This window comes from Macrobrachium nipponense, chromosome 2 (genome assembly GCF_015104395.2).
Source record: "Macrobrachium nipponense isolate FS-2020 chromosome 2, ASM1510439v2, whole genome shotgun sequence".
In the NCBI taxonomy this organism is placed as follows: domain Eukaryota; kingdom Metazoa; phylum Arthropoda; class Malacostraca; order Decapoda; family Palaemonidae; genus Macrobrachium; species Macrobrachium nipponense.
In genome coordinates this window covers 125,497,300-125,506,075 of record NC_087201.1, presented here as the reverse complement: position 1 = coordinate 125,506,075, position 8,776 = coordinate 125,497,300, and the positions used below count along the sequence as shown (strand labels likewise).

At 36.4% G+C, this 8,776-nt stretch overlaps 1 protein-coding gene across 6 annotated transcripts in view; it reads right to left on the bottom strand.

The window, feature by feature from the left end:
• Window positions 1-546: 546 nt before the first annotated feature.
• Window positions 547-8,776, bottom strand: part of LOC135220969 (uncharacterized) — a 1,037,101-nt gene continuing 1,028,871 nt past the window's right edge. For all 6 annotated transcript variants that reach the window (XM_064258641.1, XM_064258643.1, XM_064258642.1 and 3 more), the window contains one exon: window positions 547-2,695. In XM_064258641.1, coding sequence (XP_064114711.1) covers window positions 1,949-2,695 — 747 coding nt within the window. In that variant the 3' untranslated portion in view covers window positions 547-1,948. The remainder of the gene's footprint in view (window positions 2,696-8,776) is intronic.

Here is an 8,776-nt window from a genome sequence, read left to right as displayed (position 1 = left end):
CCACAATCTTCAGTATCCATCAGTAGAGAAATTTGGACACCTTACCAAGACTTTGTCAAAGGCTGTCCATCTCTTTTAGTCCCTCCTTGTTTGAGTTAACCTTTTTGTGGCTAGAGGGAAAAGATCTCTGAGGAGTGTCTGACATCCTGTTGCTAGACTTCAATAGAGGAAATAGTCCTGGCCATTGGGCGCACTGCTGATTGTGAAAATAGCCTCTTGTTCCCACAATAAAAAATTGGTGAACCAGTAAACATCCAGGATATACATACAGTATTAGGCATATACTATACAGAATAGGATAGTCTGTGCTAAAACCTCAGGTAGTGTAAAGTCTACTTTCTTTATATAGCCTGATGGTCCAAAGTTTTGTCCACATTATAAAAATATTAAGTATTTTCTGTAATACAATGGCCCATAAACTAATAAATGAATGAATTTGCATTAAGAACTAAAGTTTAGTAGTGGTGGTAGAAGTTAAGATTTGGGTACAGTATTAAAATCCTGAAGTTAGATTAGCAGAAAATGTCAGGAATAAAATTATGTATATCAGTTCAAATAAGATTTTAATATAAGACTATTTACAAATAGCAATGACACATAATTCTGTACAATACAAAAGTTGGAAGATTAAAATTCCACTAGTTTAATTAGGAAATACCGGACTCTAAGATATGGTGTTGTGACCTTTTGGGAAGCGCACTATTGATATCAGAAATAATACTGTACTTACATAAGTCCATTATGGTGAATGTTTATAAGGAATTAAATTGAAATTATAAGTTCACTCATATTTTAACAGCTTGCGTAATAACTAATAATTAGTCTTAAAAAAAGGAGTATGGAAAAGCTTTACTGTAAGAAACTATTCATATAAAGCTTAGTTGAAGACATAATTTGGAGGGTGGTAATGACAAAATTACAATATGCAGCTAAAAACAGCTACAGGTGGTGAACTTACATCAACACAAAATTTGTATAAAAATTAAATCAAGATTTTAATGCCAAAAAATTAATTTTGAAAGGTATGCAGATATATAAGAACACATGTACAAAAGATATATATTTATATATACCTTTTACAGGAACAATAATTACAGTATATATGATCACAACAAGGAAGAATTTGAATTGGCATGATAATTTGCACTCCACATTACACATTTCTCACCAACTATATTACAGATTCAAATCTAAATACAAGGACAATCTTTGAGATTGTTTACAATATTATGGTAATATTTGATAATTCAGTAATCTATAAAATGATATGGTATTGGATATAGTTCTTTTTTTTTTAAGACAAAGTGAAAGACAGGCTATACAAATTGGTTGTTTATTCCTCCCAGCCATATATTCCTATGAACAGGAACGTCTAGAAAAACCCTTGAGACTAAAGAACAGGAACTGCACTGCACCACTCATTACTTGGGAAACTTCTGAAAATAGGAATATAAGTACGAATTCCCTTGTTATTTCTAGCTACCTGACAGTACAAGCTACACAGAGGAATTTGTCTTGATTCAGATAGGTTCCACATCACAGGAGTCACTAATATAAATAGGGTCTAATACATAAATACTGTGTTTAATATCTATCACTGACTTTGACTTTTTCTCCCTGCACTGGTGGCCTCATATTTAGAGTAAGTACTTCATACTGAGGACTTTGCTATTGTTAATGTAAAGCTGATAAAATTAATCGGCAATGTACCAATGACTATTTAAAGCAGGTAAAATTAATTTGCGATGCACCAAAGACTAAAATTTTCGTTTCCAGTATTTTTAAATTAGAGTGGGGTAGCAGAACCACACTGAATGTGATACCAAGAGCTTCTTTACTTTAGAGCTCTAAATAATAGTCAAAGGGTTTAAGGACCAATGTTTATGAGGAGGAAGTACTTTTTCAGGCAGACACTGCATTTTGATAATTACTTTTCTATTTGTTATTTTCAAGGGGAAGCCTCTTCTGCTACGGCTACGCTTGACTCCTCACTTTTTTCCTCATTTTCTATTTCCTCTGTTGGAGATTGAGATTCTGAATTACGTTTAGGAGAGCGTACTGTAAATGGTACTTCTCGTTTCAGTACCTCTTTTTCAAAAACATTGCGAGCTGTAACATACTTTGCTTCATAGTCCACTTGGGAATCCTGCTTCTGCTTATGATCTTGCTGTTGACGTAGTTTTGCTCTTGGGCTGGCAGGTAGGACGGTAGCAAGGTGGGCACGATATGAATGGGGTTCAGAGTGTGGTCCAGGTTGGCCTGTACCACTCGTAGGGGCTGATTCAGAAGAAGGTGAATCAAGAGCAGAACTGTGATCATCCCTAGATGTTAAAGTGGCTTCCCCTAGTGGAATGTTATAAGCACCCCGGGAATGATAACCAGAAGATGTGTCAGTAGAAGGAGTGGATTGTCTTGTGTCTAAATTATTTTCATCTAAGGTTACAACAGCAGTACTTCGATGGTCTGTGTAACAACCTGAATCTCTACCATGGTCACCTCTGCGTAAGGCTACCTCAGTTGTTTCTAAGGTTTCTGGTAAATCCTGTTCAGGTTCTGAATCTGCATCATGGAGGAGTGCCACAGCAGTCAAAATTTTGGCACAGGTTTCTGGATCAGTTATTCCAAGGCAGTCTAGATCTGCTTTTTCCACATCACGAAATTGCTCAAGGTCTTCATAGCCGTTGAGAACAAATACCTGGAAAATAAAAAGATTACAGCATTGAGTACCAATGGAAATTTAAAGTATTAAGAATGAATGAATGATTTAGAGGATATCTGGCATTGTGACAACATAGATCTTTCACAGCAACACACACTGTGAATAAAGTAAATTTTTGGTAAAAAAAATATATACAACACTAACCATTTTATATCTACATTATGCAGTTTTATCTTATCATTATGTGGGCTAAAGTATTCCTCACATGGATGGGGATATCTCCATGAGGGATACACTTATAGGCAGCATTAAAGGGTTTGTCTAAGTGTTTCTTTGATTCCCAACTACATCCTTGATTTCAGTGGAAATCCAAAACATTGCCCTTTATATTGGAGTACATCTTTCAGTGTGAGCTGGAAATGTTGGTTGAACTTGGTCACAAGATAGTTAACCAGTGGTTAAAGGGGAATAACCCTCCCTACCTCACTGTCATCTCCATGCACTTTTTCTTTGGCTCCCATCAAGTGAGGAAGTCTTCTTGCACTCCTTCTGACTATTAAGTTGAACCTGTGATTATTCCTACTAAATCACAAGGCTTTAACTTCACTCACATCTTACTTTTGAGAAACTTCAAATGACAGCAAATGCTGCACAAAAGTTAAGTACTATTGATCATAAGGCCCGATAGGTTTATATCAGTGATAAAATCAGCGCAACCTGTTTTTGGTCATTTGTCCTTCCTTTACTGGAATACGTACATAATGTTCTTCGGTGTGGATGTCTGCTTCTGCCTGAGATATCTCTCTTTAGAGTGTATGTGGTGGTAGGTTTGTTATGACCTGAACTATCAATGGATGGTCTCTTGTTTATTGCTTTTTCATAAGTTGTAAAATTTTAACATCTTTCACATTCACATTGGATCCCTTATCCCCATTTCCTGCCAAGAGCAACCAGATTTGATGAACAATGGCACAATATACAGTAAATGTGTCTTGCTGTCAAACATCTAGACTCCAGAGGTCCTTTATTCCTCACACAATTGGACTGTGGGAACAGCCTCCCAGAGGATGATATGCAATCCAAACTCCAGAATTTCAAGCAAAGATGTAATGCATTACTCTCCTAATGCAATTAAACTTTTCTAATTTTAATATTTTACTTATACAGTGGTCCCCCCATATTCACTGGTATGCATACTGGACACCCCCCCCCCCCGGATAGTTAGAACCCCTATAAAAATGCTTAAAACCTCCTATTTTGCTATTTAAAACTCAAGAAAAACCCACTAAAAATTTTTATACCCGGTTTTTTAATAGTTTTATCACAAAAAGTGCATATGATGAAATTGATAAAAAAAACCCAGGAATTTATGGATTTTTCTCATAGAAAAATACTGCGAATAGGCAAATTTTCCAAGAATAATAAGGGGAAATGTTCCAGAGAGAAATCCGCGAATGTGAGAGTCCGTGAATCTGGAGAACACTGTATTTGTATTTATAAAATATTTTACTTATATTAGTATTTATTAATTTGTTTATTTGTATGGTTTTTTTTCTAATAACTTATTTTCTCTTTCTGATTTCCCATTTACTTCTGTTACTTCCTTTGAATGAACACATTCTTAGAAGCTCAAATTACAATCAGTTGCCCCATAGGCTTGTTCCAAATGAATAGGGTTCATCTTCTGAATAATCACAATAAAAGGCACCATGGCAGAGTGGTTTAGCTCATCAATGGACTGGACTGATTAAGCAATATTGGAGCTGGTCTGTCATTGGATGGGTGACTCACTCTCCTTGTCACCGATTCCTTGGGAAAGATCTTTACCATAATTTCCTTAGTCTACTCAGCTGTAAATGAGTACCAATTTTGGATGTGGTAGGGTACTAAGGGTCAAATAGCGAAACTCAGCAAGACTGGAAAGAAATGAAAGATTAAACGAAGAGATACATGGAACCTCTGGCAACAGGAACTTCATCCAGCAGCCAGGGAAGATGGTCAGGTACTTGGAGGTCGTCATCCGGCAACTGACCACCACCACAACAGTGACCAGCAACCAGAGACTGGAGCTACAGATACCAGAAGACAAAGTTGACAAGAGAAGAAAATAAGCAAATATGGAGATGCTACATCAAAAGCAACCAGACAGAGGATACAGAAGAAGGTTGGTCAACATCTGGAATGAGAGAAATAACACCCCTCAATCAAAACAGAGGCTGGCAGACCAAGAAAGAAACAAAGATAAAGAACAGGCTCTCCACAACATAATGAGAGAAACTGGAGAGAGAAATACCACCGAGCAACGAAGGGTAAGATGTACTAAGAGAAGATACCACAAAGACGACAGGAATGTTGAGCTACCAATCAAATGCACATGAAAAAACACCAAAGACGTGACAGAATGCCTGCACCAGCCCATCCAGCGACAATGCTGCAGCAGCAGCAGCAGCAAGCATCCGCCTGCCAGCCTTCACAATCCACAACCCAGAGGCCTGGTTCTTCACAGCAAGGGCCATCTTGAAGTCCGAGAAGTTCACCTTCACATCCTGCAAAGCCAGCACCATCCTCTAGTTCCTGCCAGATAACATCTTTGAACAAATTACAGAATTACTCGCTGACCAAAAGACCACACCTCCTAGAAGCACTGAGGAAGCAACTGAAGTGTCCCTCAGTAGCTGCCTGCCCTCAAAGCAAAGAACTTCCATGACAACATGGGGGCAGCAATAGGAGACCAGCAGCCATTGGACATCTACAAGCAACTGGGTGGCTAGTTGTGATCCCCTCTACAGGTGGGGAGCCAGAAACTGTTGGACCTTGTGAGAGAGGTCCTACTCACAAAATTATCTCTGCCAAACTGTCAAGCCATCACCAACGCATCAACTATCGATAAGGTCCTAAAGATGGTTTACATTGTCCTTGTCCCCCTGGCCCACAAGTTGACTGAGCCTACATGGCCACCTGTAGCAGCAGCCACCCCACAGCCACAGCAGCAGAACAGTGCAGAGACGGACAGCAATCCACAGGACCCCACTGCCCTCATTCACTGCTACTGGAGGTTTGGGAATGAAGCCTAAAAATGTGAAAACAACTGCCTTACGTCAACAAACATTCAAAAAAGTTGCAGCAACAACCCAACATACTAAACATCAGCGGTGGGCACAGACTGGTTGCCTCCTAAGAGAAACTGCAACTGCTTTCCACTTTGTTCCTTAACCCTCTTACGCCGATGGGACGTATTAAACGTTGACATAAATTGTCTCCCGGGTGCCGATTGACGTATTAAACGTCGACATAAAAAAGTTTTTAAAAAAATTCACGGAAAAATACTTATAGGCATACCAGCCGAAAACTTTTGAATCACACGCCTTGGGGGATGCTGGGAGCTCACGGATCAAGGCATTGTTTTGTTTACAATCGTTACGCAGGCGCGCAAGCGCGAATTTCTTTCTGATCGCACTAAAAAGTATCAGTGACACATCTCGGAAATTATTTCATCCCTTTGACAAAATTTTAGCACCTTTTTAAATTAGCTGTTACATGGAGTATTATATATGAAAATGTGCGCAATTTCATGTAGAATACAAAAATAAAATACTCATGATTGTAGCTTTTATCAGTTTTGAAATATTTTCATATAAATAACGATGTGCCAAAATTTCAACCTTCGGTCAACTTTGACTCTACCGAAATGGTAAAAATATGCAATTGTAAGCTAAAACTCTCATATTCTAGTAATATTCAATCATTTACCTTCATTTTGCAACAAATTGGACGTCTCTAGCCCAATATTTTGATTTACGGTGAATTAATGAAAAAAATTTCCTTACGTCCGCGCGGTAACTCTTCCGATCAATTTTTTTTTGTGCGATTGTTGTAATGTTTGCACCATTTGAAATTTGCTGTTACATGAAGTTTTATATATGGAAATGTGCACAATTTCATGTAGAATACAACTAAAAACAACCCATGGTTGTAGCTTTAATCAGTTTTGAAATATTTTCATATAAATAATGATAAGTGCCAAAATTTCAACTGTCGGTCAACTTCGACCGAAATGGTCGAAAAACGCAATTGTAAGCTAAAACTCTTATATTCTAGTAATATTCAATCATTTACCTTCATTTTGCAACAAATTGGAAGTCTCTAGCACAATATTTCAATTTATGGTGAATTTATGAAAAAAAAAAATTTTTCCTTACGTCCGCACGGTAACTCTTCCGAAAAAAATCAAATTTTTTTGTGCGATTGTCGTAATGTTTGCACCATTTTAAATTAGCCGTTATATAAAGTTTTAATATTGAAAATGTGCGCAATTTTATGTAGAATACAAAAAAATCATTTACCTTCATTTTGCAACAAATTGGATGTCTCTAGCCCAATATTTTGATTTACGGTGAATTAATGATAAAAAAAAAATTTTTCCTTACGTCCGCGCGGTAACTCTTCCGATAATTTTTTTTTTTTTGAATGCGATTGTCGTAATGTTTGCACCATTTGAAATTTGCTGTTACATGAAGTTTTATATATGGAAATGTGCGCAATTTCATGTAGAATACAACTAAAAACAACCCATGGTTGTAGCTTTAATCAGTTTTGAAATATTTTCATATAAATAATGATAAGTGCCAAAATTTCAACTGTCGGTCAACTTCGACCGAAATGGTCGAAAAACGCAATTGTAAGCTAAAACTCTTATATTCTAGTAATATTCAATCATTTACCTTCAGTTTTGGCAACAAATTGGAAGTCTCTAGCACAATATTTCAATTTATGAAAAAAAAAAATATTTTCCTTACGTCCGCGCGGTAACTCTTCCGAAAAAATCAAATTTTTTTTTGTGCGATTGTCGTAATGTTTGCACCATTTAAATTAGCCGTTACATACAAAGTTTTATATATGAAAATGTGCGCAATTTTATGTAGAATACAAAAAAAAAAAAAAAAAAAAAAAAAAATTGAAGGTTGTAGCTTTTCTCATTTCTGAAATATTTGCATATAAATCACAATACATAGATAAAAAACCACGTTGGTCAACTTTGACTCTACTGAATAGTCAAAAAAAAACGCAATTGTAAGCTAAAACTCTTACAGTCTAGTAATATTCAGTCATTTATCTTCATTTTGAAACAAATTCGAAGTCTCTAGCACAATATTTAGATTTATGGTGAATTTTAAAAAAACTTTCCTTCCCTCCGCGCGCGGATTCTCCGCCGCAAATCTCTGAAATGTGTACGTCGCATTATCGTTATATTTGCTCCGTTTCATATTAGGCGTTTCATAGAGTTTTATATATGAAAATAAGCGCAATTTCATGTAGAATACAACAAAAAATAATTGAAGGTTGTAGCTTTTCTCATTTTTGAAATATTTGCATATAAAAAAAAATATTAAAAAATTAGACATTCGGTCAACTTTAACTCAACAATATTTAGATTTATGGTGAATTTTTGAAAAAAACATTTTTTTACGTCCGCACGTTACGAATTCATGCATCATTTTGTGATAATATTTTATCAGTGTTGCTTTGATCATTTTACAATGTGTTATATACCAAAATGATCGCAATTTATTGTACAATACAACGAAAAAAAATTAACTCTTTAGCTTTAAACGTTTTGCCTACAGCGCAATTTGAATACAATTATATATGAAATTTTGTTTTTGCGCTATCATATATCGCATTATTTATATATGATAATGATTTTTTTTTCTGATGGTTGCATACTAAACTTCAGGCAATGACAAAAAAAGGAGCCAAAAATGAACTCTTAATCTTGAAAACTAAGCGCGATATGATTTAAAAGAAAAAAAAAAAAATTCTGCTTCGGCGTTCACTCCGAGACTGCCTCGGCATACGGGAGACGATTTTTATTATACCCCTTCGACGTAAGAGGGTTAAAGGCAAAAAGACAGATCCACAGATCCTGGTTGACACTGGCAAATGCAAGTTGTTTGTGGCAGCCAACCCGCATGAACACTTCAGTCCAATCCCCAGCACTACAAGTGTCCACTGCCAGCGGAGCCGAGCCCCACTGAAAATATATGGGAAACAGAACATGAATTTGTTGTTTGACGGGAAGCAGTACAACATGACGTTCATCACAGCAGACATAACAGT